We start from the raw sequence: 19,379 nt of genomic DNA on the forward strand, positions 1-19,379 counted from the left end.
CAAAACTTCATTTTTTTATTCATGTGTTTTTTTTTTTTTTTAATGAAAAGATGCCTTTGTTTAAGAAGTATTTTAAAAAAAAATTAAGACTTATCATAAATTTAAAAGAAAGTTTAGATAAAAAATATCAATAAATTCGATATGAAACATCAAAAAATATATAATATGATAAAAGATTTATAAAAGATTTACAATAAAAGAATAATTAATAAATATTTTATTTGCATTAAATGTTCATTAGGGAAATTTAAAAAATAAATAAACATATGAAGAAAATAGTCATTAATACTATTATAAAAAGCTATAATATTATTTGAAACCTATATCTTGGATAATTATTTTAATATCATAAATGTAAAAAAAAAAAAAAATTGGTTTAAAAAAATCATCATATGAATGTCTAAAATTACATTGGTAATCACAAAACACAATTTAGTTTAACAAAAAATTCAAAATCAAACTAAATTAAAAAATCTTTTCAAGTTCTAGATAAAACCACTGAGATGTCCTCAATTATTGAGTGTCAAAATTTGATCATTTGAGAACGAACTCTCTCCTTTTTTTTCTAACAACTATCTCTCTTCTCTGTACATTCAAAGACTGAAATGCAAATAAATAAACTTACAAACCAAAACATAAAATCCCCAAAGAAGAGGGATCAAATATGAAGACAGTGAAACTTGAGGGATTGACTTGGGAAAACATTGTTCATAAACCTATGTCAACACAACTTGTAAGGTTGTAATTGAAAATAAATAAAGTTCAATGATCAAAATGAAAAGAAATCAAAATTTCAGGGATTTAGTTAATTTGTTAATGCTAATAATGTTAATGTTTATATTAATTAACAAAATCTCGTAGCTCCTCTGTAAAGGCCTTATTAATCACATACAAATTTTCCGTGTAGGGAAAAAATTCCCTGAATGTGCTTCAATTGAATTGAGTAGTTCATTTTTCTATTTACACCTACAAGAAAGGGAAAAAAGAAGAAGAAAAAACAGGAGATAGAAATTCATTACTCCATTGGAAGTACTTCCGAAGTTTTTGGAAGACTTATCAATTATGTCCTGCTAGATGCTTCGCTGCTATGATGTCCAGAGAATTTTGAACTAAAAGATGGTCCTGCTGGATGATTCTTGGGAGACGACTATAGAACTTCTCGTGTGCTATGATGTCTCTTGAGAAGCTATATCTCATCTCCCCAGGCAGCAATGGAAGTGATTCAGCAGCAAGGTCCAATTGCAGGATGTGAGGAGCTCTTTCTTTCTGAAATTACAGAAATTGATCAAACACTTTGCATTGAGGGATTAATTAATAACCAGCACCTTCATACACCGAACTTAGATCTTCAACAGAAATGCAGTGGACATAATCATCCCGGCATCCAACAAAAATCCTGCCACCAATCATCACAGGTGAAGAGAAAATGTCTCCGGGGAGCTCCAACCTTGCAAATTCCTGAACTATATTTAAACCAGGTTGATTTTGCTTTCCGGAATCATCCAAGTTAATCTGAAGCAGATGTACACGTCCAGAACTGGTGCATACACAAACCAACCTGGAAAAGTGTTGCAAACAAATAAACTAATTGAAAATATATATATATATATATATATATGAAATTTCTTACAGATTTGTACAATTTCTTTACCTGTCTGACAAAAGGCAGGGATCAGATAGCAGCTGCAAGTGCTCGTCAACATATGCAGATGCAGTAATTGGATCTCCAACATTATACTCCCAAAGTAAATCTCCTGTTTCCTGAAAGGAACACAAGAATCAAATAAAGTATGCAAAGAAAGCAAAGTGCCGTGAATAAAATTATGATACTAAACATTGTTACTGTTTCAGTGCACGTCACTTTTTGCCTAGCTCTCTCCTTTCTCACTCCATATGCCTAAACATAGTAACTCTTTCACACTAGTATATCTGAATGTTTATGTTGTACACGGCCATACCATTTCAAATAACCTCTCTTCAACTAAACTCAATGGATTGATGCCTGTCATGACACCTTCTAGCCCAAGAGCTAATTTCTAAATTCCCTTTATATAATTAAGTCAGACTAAAGTCTAGTGAGATCGGTTTAATACTACTAGACCAAGTTTTTTAAAGATCACATGCTCATGTAATGAACTAAATTGACAACAAATTATAGCTTGGCATAAATTTCAGATTGATGCATCACTAAATAATGTACATAACCTAGTAATTACAGTTGCATTTATCAATCACACTTGAAAATCTTAAACTTCCCAACTCCAAGTTGCAGACATTGAAAGAGAAAATGCACTGCGATGGAAGTAAAATTAAGGCTGGTTGTGCAACAGATAAATGTCATGTTGTCAAGATTTTACTTTAGCCTAAATTTAATATTTTGAGATCAAAATGATAAATTTGTGAAATTATAAAAAAGAAAGTTAAGTTCTGTAACAAAATGACATGTTGATAGGTTGTCATGACAAAGCACATATGAGGTATGCTACAATTTCTTTTATTAGATAAGAGAAAATTGTATTAATAGCCAAAAGGACTACAAAAGCTTGATGGAGAATAAAACATCCTCCGAAATAAGAGCGTAAATGGAAATCCATAAAAGAGCAACCCACTCCACTGAAAACTATCATATCCTACAACAATCATCTCTAACTGTACTGGTTTTTAAATTCCAACATTCCTCTCCAAAAGGCACACCATGGATCTGCACATGTGAGGGGTGTTGAAGTGAAAATATAAATTTAAGTGCTTGGTAAATGTGCTTGTAATTTTAGCAAAAGGCTAAGGCTTTATAGATTGCAGTCAGATCTCAAAAGATGGAGGTCTTAAAATAGCAACACAAGAGTTGATCCCAGAAGCAATGTTGGAAATAACCAGCAACAAAACCATAAACTTTTCTGCAAATATTCACACTAAATACAATGTTAATACAGGATCTTACCATTTCAAATGAATAAACACGTCCATTTCTAGAGCATATCAGAACCTGTAGAAGAATGAACTTTGAAATCAGCAACATGTATTTTATAGCCAATGAGTATATGAGCATTCACAAGTAAAGGAAAGTCCTGGATTAATATATGCCATACAGATAATAGCATGAAAAAACTATTGTCATCAAAACTGATATTATTACACAAGGGAGAAGTTTAAGGTCTCTGGAACCATTAACATCAAGCAGTTCTAATTGAATGTTTACCCTGAAATGTGCATGGGCATATGAATAATATGTTAGACAAGCTTAAAAGATCAGAAACGGAAAGATAACTAGAATGCTGTTGGGGTATCCTCCTGTACCATCTAATTGTTTTACAAGTTTTCTAAATATCCACTATGAGAAAACATTCAAGATCATTGCATCAATTATTTAAAGAAACTTATGCCCAAAAAAATCACAAGAAAATAAAACAAGCAGGATCTACATGACAAAACAAAACATCAGCAAAACAGATATTTAACAAAAGAGTGCAGTTACTTTTCCTGCCATTTTTTCTTTATTTTGTTTATTTAAAGAGTCGAAAAAGAAAAAAAAAATAATAGGTGATGGTGCTGCAGGCATCAGGTTAGGTGCTGATCTGGCTTTGTTAGCAGGAAGCGAGTTTGTCGTTGTCTTTATTGGCTTCTTTATTTTGGACTTTAGTGAAGTGATGTGATTAAATAGTTATGTGAAAGAACGTTATCATTCCTTTGTTGCAAGTCCATGCAGAGGTAACAAAAAGAGGCATAAAATGTTTTACTACTGAATGTTTTGTTGATAACTTTATGGCTTACGATTTCTTATTCTTTGCATGATCCTCTTCTAACCTACTCTCCTCCTAGCTCCAAGTTTCAAATAACTAAACTGCAAATTCCAAATTCCTGAACATTTAAATCCTCAAGCCTCTGATTTGTGCATCAGATACACAAGCAGGAAAGCTAATGGTAGAAATAACTTTGTTTGCTTATTCCTTACATGATAAGATGACAAAACAAATGCAAAGGAGAACAGTTGAACTTGATACAGAAACAGAAACAGGATTAACTTTTCTGAGTACAGGAATGAAGATCAATATACTGCCTATACCTGAGAAGGAAGCACGCAAGATATACAGGCTCCAGCAAAAACAGGACCACCAGTTCCACACTGAAGCAAAAAATCATTTTCAGAAACATGGATCAGTAGTCGTACCAGAAGCACAATCATCACCATTGGAGTTCAGGCAAGACCATGACAGGGAGGAGAAATATCCATTTCACATATTTTCATATACTAAATAACAAAGAAAGAAAGAAAAAAAGCTACAACTTGTTTAGTCAGGGAATATAAAACAAGACTGCAGCACTTATTAGGTTACAAATTTACCTCAATTGCGAAGTAGCTGCCTGAAAATTCAAGATGATATTTTGGCAACTTAAAAAATTTGATGGCACCCAATTTTGTGTTATAATTACAATTGTCTAGTTCTGCTATGTATGATTCCATATTAAACTCTCTAAGTATTCAACTAAACAACATATGAATTACATGTATGATTTTGGGTATCTATACTACAGAATTTCCATATATGCAAATAGGAAAATAAAAGGCCTAAAATGAAAAATCTATAATAAAAAAGTATAAAGATATGGAAATCCAAAGAGCTACACTAGTCTCAATGAGTCACTGAGTAATTTGTCCAGATCCTTCAATACAACACTTACTGTGCAATTATATATGTTTTTTTGCCATATTTGAGCTGTGGAAAAACAAGCAATGTGGCAACTATCTATCTCCACGGAAAAAAAGAGGACCCCACCATGGCAAAGGAAAATACACACATTTCTTACTTCGGTTTGAGAAAAGAATATTTGTTAACATATAAATCTATCATTAGTTACATGATGATATAGAGGCTGTTTGGGGTTGCTACTGCAGCTCCCTGGATGCTTCAGGTAAAAGTATGCTGGTCAGAATTTGGGGCAAATCAGGATGTACGAGTGTTGGAAAGAAAATGAATAAATCAGAGCACGCATAGAGTGATGCTGCTGAATCAAACTAATATTAAAAAAAAAAAAATTCATATACTGCACAATTGAGAAAATGCCTACCCTCCAAATGATGGAGCCACAGAAATCCAATACAACAATGTTCCCGTCCACTAAACAACAAATAACTGCACCCACAGAAAAGGGAAAACAGACCAGAAGGATGATTTATGAAGTGATTAATAATAAAAAAACAAAAAAACAAAATTACTTCGAAGAGAAATATACAAATGAACCATGCACACACCATTTCCACTTGAAGGACAAAGTGAAAGTGACCCAAAAACTGGGACCTTTAGCTCATGCTCCCATAAAGTATTAAATGGCAAAGCCTACATTTACAAAACAAAGCCAAGTAACCATTAACCTACAGAAAGCAAGCATATAAAATTTACTTCATAACCAGAAAAGTGCCTCATGCATGTTAAAGAAATAAAAGGAAGACTTATGATATGTTGAACATCCACTTATAGACATATCTCTAAGTTCTCTTTTTAAGAAGGTGAAGTTCAGTTAAAACAGATTGGCTTCTCAGGAAGTAAAAACTAATCTAAAAGGAGAGAATTGAATTTGCACACCTTTATTGATATAGCTGTCACATGGCCACTAGTAGATGCCACATAAAGAGTGTTGTGCACCTACATGAAAGCAATTCGACATTAAATCAGGTGATAGAGTAAAATGATTTCAGTAATTTCCGATACAAGTATATCATATTTTGACAATGGGAAATAAATGATCATCAGAGTGTAACGAGGCATAAGCTCTGCTTGTGATCAGGACAAGTCTTTAGATTCAATACTTACCAAAAAAAAAGGAAGGGAACAAGATCCCAACTTTATAGATGGTGTGTAATGAAAAAAGTTAGTCCTGTTGTTGCATAAAGTATTTCGAATCAAATTGCTATTTTTATCTTATGTAATCTGGTGCAATAAAAAATGGCTTGTGACACAAGATAGTGATGAATATGATGGCCCTCTGGGAGTTCTTCAAGTTCTAGCATATGGAAGAAAACTACTCTTAAAAACTTATAAAGAAAAAAGACCATAGTCAATACACATAGATTTATTTTGACATGAGATCTAGAGTTCCAAATACCTGTTCAGTAAAAAATGTAACTATAAAGAAACTGGTGAACATAAAAGTTGTAAGAAGAGAACCAAAGATGAAGACAATACCTACCAACAAAAAAGAAAAAAAGAAAAGCGAAACAGAGTAAAATGAATATAAGAATACAGTTAGCATACTGTGCAATAAGAGAACCTGAATAAAGCCAACCATAATCAGAATGAACACAAGCGCATACTATATTATGTTTCACATAGTGTCTACATGCAGAAACAAATAAGAAACACGTGACAAATAAATTTAATTCTAATATTCACCTCGTCAATTGCAGGAGACCCATATATACTCCCATCACATGAGAGCTTATAAATACAGCAATGATTTCTGTAGTCAAGCGCATATAAATTATGGTCATGAGAGCCACACCTGCGAATGTTTTGTTACACAGATCAATTCTTTGTTGAAGAATGGTGTCTTTCAAATTACTACCCATCAAATATCTTTTAACAAGAAAAAAAATAACTACAAAATCAAATCCAACTTATTTGCAGCATACGAAGCAGTGCCATGCTTTGCATTGATTCTGTTGGCCATATTTCCATGAGTTATATAAGGAGTTCAGGAACTTCAATGAAAGATTTTCAATCATTCAGAACATTTTAATAAGGTTTTCCAATCGAAGACTGGAAATTCAGGATAGGAAACAAAGCATGAAAGCAGATCCTCCAGTCAGTCAACGAGTTTAAGCATTATAATTAGGATGTGAGGTACAGTAAATTTTTATGAGCTGGTCCCATACCAAATTAGTGACCTGTGAGGAAAACAATTGAATTTCAAGAGAGAGGAGCATTCATTACTCTTTTATAGGAGGGGGAGGGGGCGGGGGAATAATGATATCAGCAAACACCAACTTTAGAGAAAAAGATTTTCACAAATGTCATGTTCTTCATACTTCGTTCATGAGGCTCACAACATGAGACAATCTCACCGTCCTAGGATATTCTCTCCTTTCACTTTAATTTGTCCCTACCACTAATCCTTAACTCCAATGACAGATCTTGTGAAAGCATTCTTACCCTCAATTTATTACGTAAGGAGCATTTCAAAGGCCTCTCCCTGGACCAAACATCATTCTGAAAACAAACCTTAAAGAGAAGAATCCACGTTCTTAAAACAGACTCTTGCCAATGCCACAATCTCCAGAACCACAAACTCTACCAACCAAATATCAAATTGAATATTACTTCAAATAATGAGACACTCCATTGTATTAGAATTTTTTTTTGTTTTTTGGTGCAGTTCAGTACAAGTAATTGCTCAAGGTAACACAATCGTAGCAAACCAATTTTTAGATGATAAGATTATTCTATCTTCATATTATTCAATTCATTCCCCAAAGTTGAAAGTCATTTATTTCAGAAGGTCCTTCATTCTCCATAGAAAGCAGACTTCCAAATCTGCTGTGATTTAACCAACAGCAATGACAACGGTACATTAATCATAATATCAAAAGTGGTTAATCAGTGCATACAAAAGATGCTTTAACTACCAAACACCATAATGTGCCTTGACCTAATATTTCTTTTGAATTAGTCAACAATTACCCCGCTAAAATCTGATCAGACTTGAGAATATCCAAGCCCACCAATCTCACATGCTCAAAAGGCAGGAGGCTACATGGAGATGTTTGATATTCTGGGATGCTCAGTATTTCAAGTCTAACTTACACTATGAGATAGTGACATGATAGGCAGTGATATGACCTATACGACTAAAATGTATGAGAAGAAACACGGTACTCCTCATGTAGAACTAGCTGGTTTGTCAAGAATACACAGGAAAAGCATTTTAAATTGTTGATTCATTGCCAGAGATGCAAAACACAATAAAATCAACAAAAAGAATAATGAAATCTGCTGACAGAAAGATGATGAGAACCCAAACCATTTACCAGATTAACTGTCTGTGTATGTCCACAACTGGCTGGCACTTCACCTTCAAATGTTGGAAGAAATTAAAATCAAGAGCAAAACAAAGAAACTTTAAAATGTTATGTGATCGATAATTAAGAAAGACAACAGTAGAAATAATGTTTGAAAATTTATGAATTTCTGTTCTATGACTATTTTAAATTTTTAATGTTATTTAGGAATATTAGTATTTATTTTTTAGTAGTTAAAACAACAGCTGTTTATGGAGTATCATTAAGTTGAAGAAGAAACAGCACAAATAATTTAGAATAGAACTTCCAAAGTAGATGATGTGTTTAAAAGCAATTGAAATTTGTGAAATTGTAAAACATTCTGCAGTGTGTTGGCCCAATCTAATATTGAAGTTTTTATCAAATGGATACATATAATCAATCATTCAGTACTTTTCAACACGATAGTTTTACTAAGAGACTTTTTTCTAAGTCCTAGTAACCATCAATGTTTGTTTTGACATTGCTGGAAGGCCATGTTATAAAACCATAGTTATAGAGACTCCATGATGAGCATTTTCCAGACCATCAAAAGGTTCACCCATGTGGTATCATCTAAACTTTTAGCATTGTTTAATGCCAACCATCTCAAAAAGCTCTTAAAGTTGAAGAGAGCACAAAAAGGAAATATAACTAGACTACTTGGAAAAATAAAATGAGCCAAGAATGATGCCCATTAACAAAGTGGAAGGGGGAGCAAGTAGCATGGTCATTATATCATCATACCTCACCACATGTTTGGAAAGTCCAGCAAATGCTGCCATCAAGAAAATCAAGAAAATATATTTTCCCACTGTAGCAGCCAACTACAACCTGACAAGACATGGCAAATTGAAAAGATTAAAAGAGCCCATGCAATGGAGAAGATAATGAAACAACATCTTAAATTATACACAGTAAGATCAACCTGAGAAAAGTCGCCTACAATTGCTGCAGAACTTTCAATTCGTCCCTCTAGCTTGACTTCCCACTGGATAGAACCACTACACCAAATTATGTTATGGTATATCACTTGAGTCAGAAAAAGGACAGTTCATGTGACCACTAAATTCTAGCATAGTGCATGTAAAAAATGATGTTTTCCAGGATAACATAAACAAACTCACACACAAAGAAGGAGAGAGAGAGAGAGAGAGAGGATGTAAAAAATAAGAAAAAGGAAAAGAGGACACCTCACTTGAGTCAGAAAATAAAAACTTCGCACTTGAATCAGAAAAAGGACAGTTCATGCTACCACTAAACTCTTGCATCGTGCATGTAAAAAAGTGATATTTCCAGGATTTCCCTCTCATAACATGAACACACTCATGCACAAAGAAGGAGAGAGAGAAGATGATGATGATATGCAAATCAGAAATCAGCAACACCAAACATGCTAAGCATTATTGCTAATAGTTAACTTGGGAAAACAGTAAAAGATCAGAGAGGTTGCAAAGCAGTGGGTCAGCTTCCATACCAAGAATACTCTAAGTTCATGGCACTCACTTGTTAGTTTCCCCTAATTTCATTGAACTTGGACAGGTGGAACCTACCCAATCTGAAAGAAGTACAAGTCTGGCCTTCTTAATATGTAAATATAATTGATCTAATAAAAAGTAATAATGAGACCACAAGCTCGAGCATTTATTTATATGCATGGGTTTTTTTGAACTTCAGAATGTATCTAAAAACCACAAGAGGAAAAACAACCTCTAGATTATTGTAATCAAAAGTAGTCTTTTCTTTTTTCACTTCCATGCCTATTTATAGACTCCATGTAATGATGTAAGACTTATTAGCAGGGGGAAAAAATGGTCATCACGTTGTTGTCCCATTGAAGTAGGGTCTCAAGAGAGAATTCAGAGACCATTCATTGTTCTTTTTTTTTTTTTTTTCAATGAAGTTAATACTCTCCATGCTTAAAATTGTAAGATAGTAGTTAGTAGAAAAAAATTTCCATAGCACTAAGCAATTTCCCTTAAATTAGCAGGAAGGTGAATGTCTTATTATTCCCAACTTAATAGCACTTCAAAAATTCTAGGTACTTGAAAGAAATTTATTTTGAACATATGAACCATGTTTAAAAACAAGATCACGAAATTCAAAAATGTAAAAAAAATAAAATAAAATGAGTAAAAAGGACACACACACCAGAAGCTATGTGGGTCAAGCATCATTTTTAAACCCAAATACTATGTTCAAGATCGCATAACCAATCTTAGAATAAATTTGATTTTCAATCCAAGAGACCTTAAAGATCTCATTTTTGAAATCCTTATTGAAAGAAGACCGGTATCTTGGATTAGTGTTTAAGCATACCAATCTAGACCTGCATCAGGCATCAGCAACAGCCCAAACACATGTTTTCTTGTGTTAATTCAATCAAACCAATCACGTTACCATAACCCTCCACAAAAACTTACCTTTAATAGACTTTAAAGCCACAAAAAAAATCCCAAGGAGTTCTTTTCAATGCTTTTATACAGCCATGATCCATTCAAAATATATCATGATATTCAAAATATGGAAATATAATGGTTTCAGTAATAGTGATGAGAATTATCACTAATACATATGATTATCATATTATTTCAGAGCCAGAAAATGGTCTTTACCTTAGGGCATTAACACAAACAAATTTGTGCGAATGAGATCCAATGAAGAGATAGACATCCTGCTGTTTAACCACAACCAGTGGTGATGCATCTACACAAGACTCCATATAAACCTTCCATAATTCATGCATACTAGAACCTTTTCCATTTCTCGGAACTTTTGCTAACCGATTGATTTGATGTGATTTTCGTGACCTGCAATTTTCATCATAGATAACCGTGTTGCACCGGCTGAATGAACATAACATTGATATTGAACTAGACAATGGTTGTCCATCACTAGGCTTAACACATGCAGAAGAAATATTAATATCCAAATCTTCCTTGAAGCGTTTAGATGCAACAGTATGATCATCATTATTTTGATGAGGGTTTTTTGATGGCTGCTTCATTGATTTGAGACCAGGAACAACAGGAGATGTAGGATTAGGAGAATAAGCCATATCTGAAACCAAGCTATCTTTTTTTGGCTTCAATTGTGAATTAGCATCAACTCTCACTTCCATGCAGTAAGATTCCTTTTTCTCTAGAAGAGCAGCATGAAGCTTAGAGGGAGTAGGGAAGTTATAAAGCAATCTCATATTGATCCCTAGATTATAAGAAACATGTGCTGCAGAAATGGAATTACCACCCATTGCAAAGAAATCATCATCACAAGAAACTTCTTCAACCATCAAACCATCACAAAATGCCTGTAGGAACATATTCATCAAGTTTCATTATAATCATTGGGCATGATTAATAAGGTCTGAAGATAATCGAAAGTAAAAATTAGAGATGATTTGTTTACTAGTCCACTACAATAATTAGCACATCCCAAAACGTTAAAACATTATTGAATATTATTACTATCCAAAATGTTTCAAATGTCAAAGAATATTAAGCTTAATGCATCTGAATGGTTCAAATGCTGCCAATGTATCCAAAAATCATGATTCTGATTCTAAAAGAGGATAGTCAGCCTTTACTAGGGTACGGGAGTTTAAGGCTGGGGACTTAGCATCTTATCAAATTCCTAAGCTAGACAATCCCTTATCTTTCTATTATGCAGGCAGTAATGCTTCTGAGGAACAAAAACAAAGAGGTCCATGGGATTAAAATTTATGAATCAACCCAATTTAGGCCTACCTTATTTTATTGGAGAATTATTAATATTATGTAGATTTAAAGAAAAACTAAACTGAATTAAATTCTGAAGGCTCCTAAAATTAAGGATAGGTACCCAGATATTTGGTTAACAAGGAAAAGTGGCTCTAATCTGGCATAATATATATACAGATTATGGCTGAAAATTCTATCTAGTCCCAAATGCCTTCAGCCAATTAGCATGAAGTGTTGAAAATAATGCCTTTTCCTACTAAGATAGTAAATGTTGTGCCAGATCATCTATTTCATCGGAACTTTTCGAAACTACACTAGATAATGAATCCAGTTTCATATAAGCATCATGCCAGAAAAGTAAAGTTCAATGAACCTTTCAAACTGGTTATCTATTGTGGAACAGATGGAAATGAAAGTAGGACACTCTCTTTGAGATAGAGGGAGTATTGTTTTTGTTAGAGAATAATATAAATCATATCCTGAGACCTCACCTAACAGCTTAAGCTATTGGGTTGAGTTGGTTCTTTGACATAGTATCTAAGCCTTGATGACCAAGTGGTCTCAAGTTTGAATCTCACCATCCCCATTTATTTGATAAAAATTAAGCACAAGGTAATGTGGGCCTGTGCAAGTTTCAAGCCCAAAGAGCTTTCACTTGAGGGGGTGTGTTAGAGAATAATATAAATCATATCATGGGACCTCACCTAACAACTTTGGGTAAAGTTTTATACCCTCCGCTTCAAAAAACTTTGCATTGCAGTTCATTAAGGATTCTGTAATCCAAAACTACCAGATAAACAGCGTACTAAATTTGGAAAATGCTTAAGCGGCCAAAGTACCATTATCTAGGAAATATTGAGATGTTGAAAGGTTAAAAATCTTAGTGCAGGTTCAGCACAAACCTTTTTGATAATTTGCAGGAGATCACTTGTTGCATTGCCAATCTCATCTTGGACATGCAAGTTGAGAAACTTTGAACGTGCCAATAAAGCATAATCAACTTTTCCAGTGGAAGACATGGGCAACGATTCTGTGATTACAAAGCGATTAGGAACCATTGCTAATGGAACTTTGTCGACCATCCACTTTCTTATTGAAGACCTGACAAAAAAATCCTCAGATTTTTCTCTCTCTTTGAACAGCAAAATTGCATCAAGAAACAAAAGCTCCCCTGGACCTTCACGAGAAATTACAGCAGCATCAGCAACATCAGGATGTCCCCTGAGTGTATTTTCAATCTCCTCTAGAACAATGCGTTGACCATTGATTTTTACAGTCCGATCTGTTCTTCCTAAGAATAACAAGTCACCATTCTGAAGCCTTTGTGCAAAATCACCAGTTCTATAATAAGCTTGGCATCCCCAGTTATCTACAGAGCTATTACAGATGTTGTCCATGTGTGGATTTGCAGAGATAAAGGATGTAACAGTGGACTCAGAATAGTAACCATTAGAAACACAGAGACCACCAACATATATCTCTCCCTCATTAGATGTATCGGATTCACAAATTAGTGCCACATCACAGTTAGAAATAGGCAAACCAATTGGAATGCTTGTTAGTGCCTCTGTCTCCAAAATCGCAGGCAACCTCTTGCAATCAAAATATGTACAGTCACCAGATACCTAAATTCCAGAGTTCATTAGCAGTATAAACAAACTGTCATATTTATTCAGGGTGAGTACAAAACAATACTTGCAAACATACAAAACCATGAGTGATAAACCATTACAAAACCATTAATATAACCAGTGCCAGTATCCTATACAAACACAATGCATCTTATAAGTGAAAATGACCTTCAATTCCATTATTGAATGTCTAAGGTATTTACCAAAAGACATGGATAATATATATGAGTGAACTTATTGATCTGGACAACAAAAAAATAAAGTGGACTCTAGATTGCTTACCTCGGTAGTCCCATATAAATTCAAAATTGTGGTCCTAGGTAGTAAGGTCGAAAGCGCATCCCATAAGGATAGAGAAAAAACTTCACCACTCAGTACTAGCAATTTCAATGAAGTCTGAATCTGCATGCTATGTTGCCTTTGCAAAACAGGAAGGATTGCTCTCATAAGTGAAGGGACAGCTGTAAGTCTATTTATGGAGTAGGCCTACAGCAATAATTTATATACTTATCACAAATTAAATTGGAATATAAGTAACTGTAAGACTAATAAGTACCAAAAACAAAAGAAAGAAAAAAGAAAAACAAGAAAGAAAGTCGAAGGCACATATGGAATGAACATTCAGAATGTACTACTGTACAAACTTCAAAACAGAAATTTTCATCATATAGTGAATAGTTTTACTCATAATAAACAGTCCTTGTGTTTATTCATATGGACATAGAAATGTAAGAGTGCATGTGACTTAAACCAACACTTCAGAATCTAGACTTTCCTGATGGACATAAAAAAAATACTAAAGTGCTTGCATTGCATAGATAGCTACAAGCGATGACTGCAGATTCCCTACAAAAGATAGCGGACAGTGCACTCATAAACACAACCTTTATCAGGGAATACTAGATTGCAGCGAATACCTGGTTCAGGTGGCCCAGTACATGCACAAAAATGTGGAGCCTCATAAGACTAAACTTACTGAAACTAGAGAAAAATAAAATAATAAAAACTTTCATATTTTTTAGAAATTTTTAGAAAAAAAAAGTTTGAGCAGATATATAGATGATAATTGCACGTATAAAATGACAGCCTCTTTCTAGTAGAGAAGAAAGAATGCTCTTTTATATCATAGTCTAGGGATAGTTAAATGCAAGAAGTTGACCATTTAAATTAAATTTAAATTCTGATTGAATCTTCATTAATTTGCAAATTTAATTGTTCCAGTTGAATCCATTGATGAAGAAAACATCCATCACTTTGAGGAAACATTTTGGAAATTACAAGGGTAGTCCAGAAGCAAAAGCAATTCTCAATTTAACAAGAAAAGGAAAACATCCAGTTATATTTAATGAACTAGCAGAAAGACAAGTGTTAAGAATTTTAAGACAGAAATACTGAATGGGAAAAAAAAATATGTGCTTTAAATTTAAAATGAATTTTGACTCTTAAATAAAATATTTTTTTAATAACATTACCATGCAAAAGTAACTGTAATTTAAACTGGGAAACCTCAAGAAACAAAGAAAAGACTTAAAGAAATGTTTAAAACCTTAAGAAGGTAGTGTACCTGTAGAACATTGACAAGAGAAAATGGATACTCTTTCAGCTCATGGAAAGGAGGTATAACCAGTGTACATGTAGTAAGCATAGCACTGAGAAATTCTTGCAGGTGGTCGATAAAGCTTATCGATGTTTTGAACAATAGAGCTTCCTCTCCATGTAGGGGATACAATTCTTGCATCCACCAAAAGCGATTTAAGAGGCCTTAAGAGAAATAAAACGAGATCACATCATCAAAACACATATAACTACAAAGAAAACTAGGTTAAGGAAGTGATCAATTGATCAGAATGAAATCAAATAATCATTAGCATGGTAAAGTTTACCAAGTGATCTAGGATGGAATTCTTTTCACAAATGGGAGACGTTAAGCGAGAGAGGCTCCCTATTCTGAAGCCCAGAGATGGGATAGCAAAGAACTAGAAAAAGATATGAAGCTGTGGTTTACTTATTTTTTGAGACAGGGAAGTATAGAATCTCTAATGTTTGCAAAGACATGAGAAAACAAACAAAGACTGGAAGGAGCTGTTAGAGAGAGATGCAAGTTGTCCAGTCATCTTCAAGCAGCAAAAAAGAAAACGTTTATCATAAATCAGCACTTTTCCCTCTTGAAGCTTTCTAAACCAAAAAAGTCCCAACTATAAAATTAAAGAAAATGTTCCCCACAATTATGCAGGTTAATGCCTCCCTAGAAGACAAATATCAAGTCAGGATATAAAGAGTACATTAATGAATGATAGCATCACAAAAATTAAATAAAATCAATCAATCAATCAATAAACTACATAAAAACCAATGAATTGAATAAAATAAAACCAAACTGTAAGCTCAATAGCTTTCAATGTTAAGAACTTTCAAAGTTTTCATCTCATGCTAATGGCTACCAAGCTGCAGGTAGCCAAAGTGGAAAGATCAAGCAGCTATAGGCATAAGCTTGTCTCCTATGATTATGCATAAATGACCAAGAAAGATGATAAAGCATTTGGATCTCTTGAAAGCAATTCTTGGGGAGGAAAAACTTGAATGGCTAACATGGTTTGGCATGCACTTAATAGGACCAAACATGCTACGGTAACATAGATATCTTCAAAATCCAACAGTAGAGTATGAACAATATTATCAAAAGAGGCCCCCCCTTTTGTAGGGTAAAATCTTCCATCTGATCCATATGCATAGCACAATGCAACCAGTGAAGCCAAATGCAGACAATAAACTGCAGCTTTTTTATATGGAAAATAACAAACTACACTAACCGCTTACCTTGTTCAGTCCCACACACGCCTTTAGGCTTCCCAGTCGATCCAGAAGTGTACATCAAATAACAGAACAATCTCTCTTTCTCATTTTCACAAGGCCAAGCTAACTCCGACGGACCACCACTACACTCGCTGTCTTCCATCGAAAAACACAAGACACGACAACCACTACGATCCACAAGCCAATCTGCTTCATTAATATCCTTATTACCACCTTTACCAAACGACGATCGAGAAGTAATAATAAGGGCCGCATTGGCTGAAGCAACAATTGACAATACTCTATCTCTCGGCCACGATGGATCAATAGGCAAGAACGCTTCTCCACACCTCAAAATTGAGAAAACAGAAATTATGTATTCCACTGAAGGTGGCATATATATTCCCACTATTTTTGGGTTATATGCACTCGCGGTCTCAGCTTGATTCTTGCCAGGATTGTTGCTGCCTTTACCTAAAGATATTTTAAAATAAACAAAAATTGTGAATTCTTTTTGAAGTCCATGCTTAGCTATTAAATTCTCTAGTTTCTTTACTGTAAAAAAAAAGAGAAGATAATTACCTGGAGGGGATTGGGGTTTGATAAGGTGAGGATCATCAGCACCATCAAGAATGGAGCGGAGGCGAGAGGAGAGGGAATCAACGGAGCTGAACACATTAGCGAAAGTGAAACACTGGTCGCCTTCATAAATTGGAGGAGTAGTAGAAGTGATCAATTCTCTAGAGATTTGAGTTTGGGGCCCACTAGAAGCAGCAGCAGGAGAAGAAGAAGAAGATGGTGCAGCATGTATGACAGCGACTTTTGGGGGGTTTTGAGCTGCTGCTTTAAGAAAGAGGTGTGATAAGCAGCAATGCTTATGCTTATGATGATGCTGCAGCTGCTTCTCTTGGCTTTTAGAGCTTCCACTGCAACGTCTCATTGTTTTCGTTTTAGGTCCTCTAATGGAATTTTGGTTTTGAAAGTTATTTATAGCGGAGTGAAGATGGGATCTTCTAACTCGGAGTTTTTTCTTATACTAACACGGCACAGACTGTCAAATAAAATATTTTTCAAACTATCATGAAACAATCATTAAGGTTAAAATCACAAAAAAAAATAAACAACACAAAAAAATTCAAAAAATACAATAAAAATAATAAATGTTAAAATTAAAATAAAAAATAAATCAAAAACAACAATAAATTTTAAATTTGAGAGTTAAATTGAAAAGAATAAAAATATTAATAAAATAACAAAAATCAAAAGAACAAAGACAAAAAAAAAATACACTACAAACTTGGATTGAAGGGTGGAACTAAAAATAATGAAACTTTCATAAAAGATTTAAAGAAAAAAAATAAAAAATCATAAGAATAAACATGTAAACATAATAAAAAAATTTTGAATATATAAAACTTTTCAACGTGTTTTTTTACACTAAATAAAACTTATAGACGTAAATCAAAAATTTATGCATGCATGTAATTAAACAACTGAATAACCATTGTCTAAAGCAATGAAAAAAAATCATCAGCAATAAACAAAAATGAAATTGAGAAAACCAAGCGAAAAATTAAGATTAATATATCTAATATTACAATACGGGTAATTTACCTGGTTATATTTAATGGATTACTCTATCAAAATAAATTTGTAATAGAAAAACATATAAAATTTGTAATAGAAATTGACACACATATAAAACTTAATGAAAAATAATTTTAAAAAAATAATGCAAGACTACATATGTGAAAACTCTTATAAAAAAATCAATATTTAAAAAAAAAACAAATTTAACCTATATAAAATTTTAAAAAAAATTACAGATTAATCATACCGACCTCTCTAAAAATTAAATATACTCAATATCATTTAAAAATAATCATAATCTAATTAAAACATAAACCCAAAATTTATTTGAAAAATTATACACAAATAATGCATTATTTTAAAAACAAAACTAAAAATTAAAAAAATATAAAAGAGAACCAAGTCAGGCGCTATTGGGCCTCGTAAGCCAGGTCCAGCGCCTGGCCAATAAAGCAATGGCTCATACATGGGCCTTTATTATTTAAAAAAGTTTAATGGCCTCCCTAATTATTTCAAAAAAAAATCATATGTCGTCTTCTTAACGTAGAATTCGGCTAGTGTGGTGGCTGGAAAAATATGGTTCTTTGTTTTTTCATCGAAAACACCCTATAGACCTTATTAAACCAATCAATGGCCACCAAAAAGCCAATAAACCACCCCAAAACCCACCTAGAAAAAAAAATTCTTCCCGACCTCAGATCTGTTGTTTTAGGTGTTTCAAAGTAAACAAACACCTAAATGTACTCCCCTCTTCATATGGAAACTTCCGACATAAAAACCAACTGTTTTGGTAGCTGGAATCTTCCTCAATGACCACTCTCTCTAAGCCGGAATTAGGCAACTCCCTCTCTCTCCTCCCAATAGAAAAGGACTAAAAAAAATAAAGTTAGATACCAAAATGTATTGTCTTCAAATTCAAAGGACTAATCACCTAATATCTAAAAAACATGGAGGATTAAAATGAATGTTTCAACGAAACTTTCAACCCACCCCCATGATACCTATGATTTTCACTTCAATCCCTTAGTTTTCAATTCAACCCTCCCTCCTAAAAACATATGCAATTGGGGGCTAATTTGGGCTCAAAAGGGTCAAATTATCCAAAATAAAAGTTCAAGGACCAAAGTAAATATTATCAAAAAATACACTGCTCCAATTCACAGTGAATTGTGAGAGAAAGCACAGTAATTCATGTACAGTAAAAGGTTAATGCCTTTTAGTTTGTTTGTAATACGTGCAAGTACATGTGTTATTTATATAAATATAACATATGCATAACTCTTTTTTTTTCTCTAACAAATTAATTCATCCTCTAAAAAATCAACCTTCGTATTTTATAAATAATAAAATGAACAAAAATAATTTAATAATCATGAAAAAATGACATGACATGACATGAGAAGACAAGGAAGAAAAAAAAATGAATGAATGAATGATAACATCAGAAACATATCGGAGCTTCGATAAAGAGATATTTCTAGTACCATTAAAAAGATATTGACAAGATAAATTTATAGATATCATAAAAAATCAACTTCAAAACTAATGATAAAATATTAGCAAATAAGCATGTCATTATCTTTAGACGGCATGTGTAACTAACTATAATCAATTATCCGG

The 19,379-nt window shown here is 33.4% G+C and overlaps 1 protein-coding gene across 8 annotated transcripts; it reads right to left on the bottom strand.

The window, feature by feature from the left end:
• Positions 1-800: 800 nt before the first annotated feature.
• On the bottom strand, positions 801-17,183 carry LOC7491088 (putative acyl-activating enzyme 19). Of its 8 annotated transcripts, XM_002325851.4 has the most exons (17): positions 16,752-17,177; positions 16,194-16,643; positions 14,941-15,137; positions 13,659-13,862; positions 12,648-13,370; positions 10,645-11,336; positions 8,958-9,033; positions 8,777-8,863; positions 8,021-8,064; positions 6,387-6,495; positions 5,580-5,639; positions 5,249-5,333; positions 5,065-5,129; positions 4,061-4,120; positions 2,939-2,983; positions 1,652-1,761; positions 801-1,558 (listed from the first exon to the last, which is right to left on the bottom strand). In XM_002325851.4, exons 1-17 carry the CDS (start codon positions 17,107-17,109, stop codon positions 1,312-1,314), a joined length of 3,612 nt encoding a protein of 1,203 aa, XP_002325887.3. In that variant the 5' UTR covers positions 17,110-17,177; the 3' UTR covers positions 801-1,311. The 8 variants fall into 8 exon arrangements, 6 of the variants coding, with proteins under 6 accessions (XP_002325887.3, XP_052305535.1, XP_024447382.1 ...); XM_052449575.1 differs by lacking the exon at positions 13,659-13,862; XM_024591614.2 differs by lacking the exon at positions 10,645-11,336 and having other exon boundaries at positions 8,958-9,020; positions 16,752-17,176.
• Positions 17,184-19,379: the final 2,196 nt, after the last annotated feature.

Source organism: Populus trichocarpa, chromosome 19, assembly GCF_000002775.5.
Source record: "Populus trichocarpa isolate Nisqually-1 chromosome 19, P.trichocarpa_v4.1, whole genome shotgun sequence".
NCBI lineage: Eukaryota > Viridiplantae > Streptophyta > Magnoliopsida > Malpighiales > Salicaceae > Populus > Populus trichocarpa.

Coding starts and splice junctions, on each gene's coding strand:
- LOC7491088 (XM_002325851.4), bottom strand. CDS start 17,109: ATGAGACGTTGCAGTGGAAGCTCTAAAAGCCAAGAGAAGCAGCTGCAG. Junction 16,644..16,751: donor CAAACCCCAATCCCCTCCAG/GTAATTATCTTC, acceptor AAATATCTTTAG/GTAAAGGCAGCAACAATCCT. Junction 8,065..8,776: donor CTTTCCAAACATGTGGTGAG/GTATGATGATAT, acceptor CAACATTTGAAG/GTGAAGTGCCAGCCAGTTGT.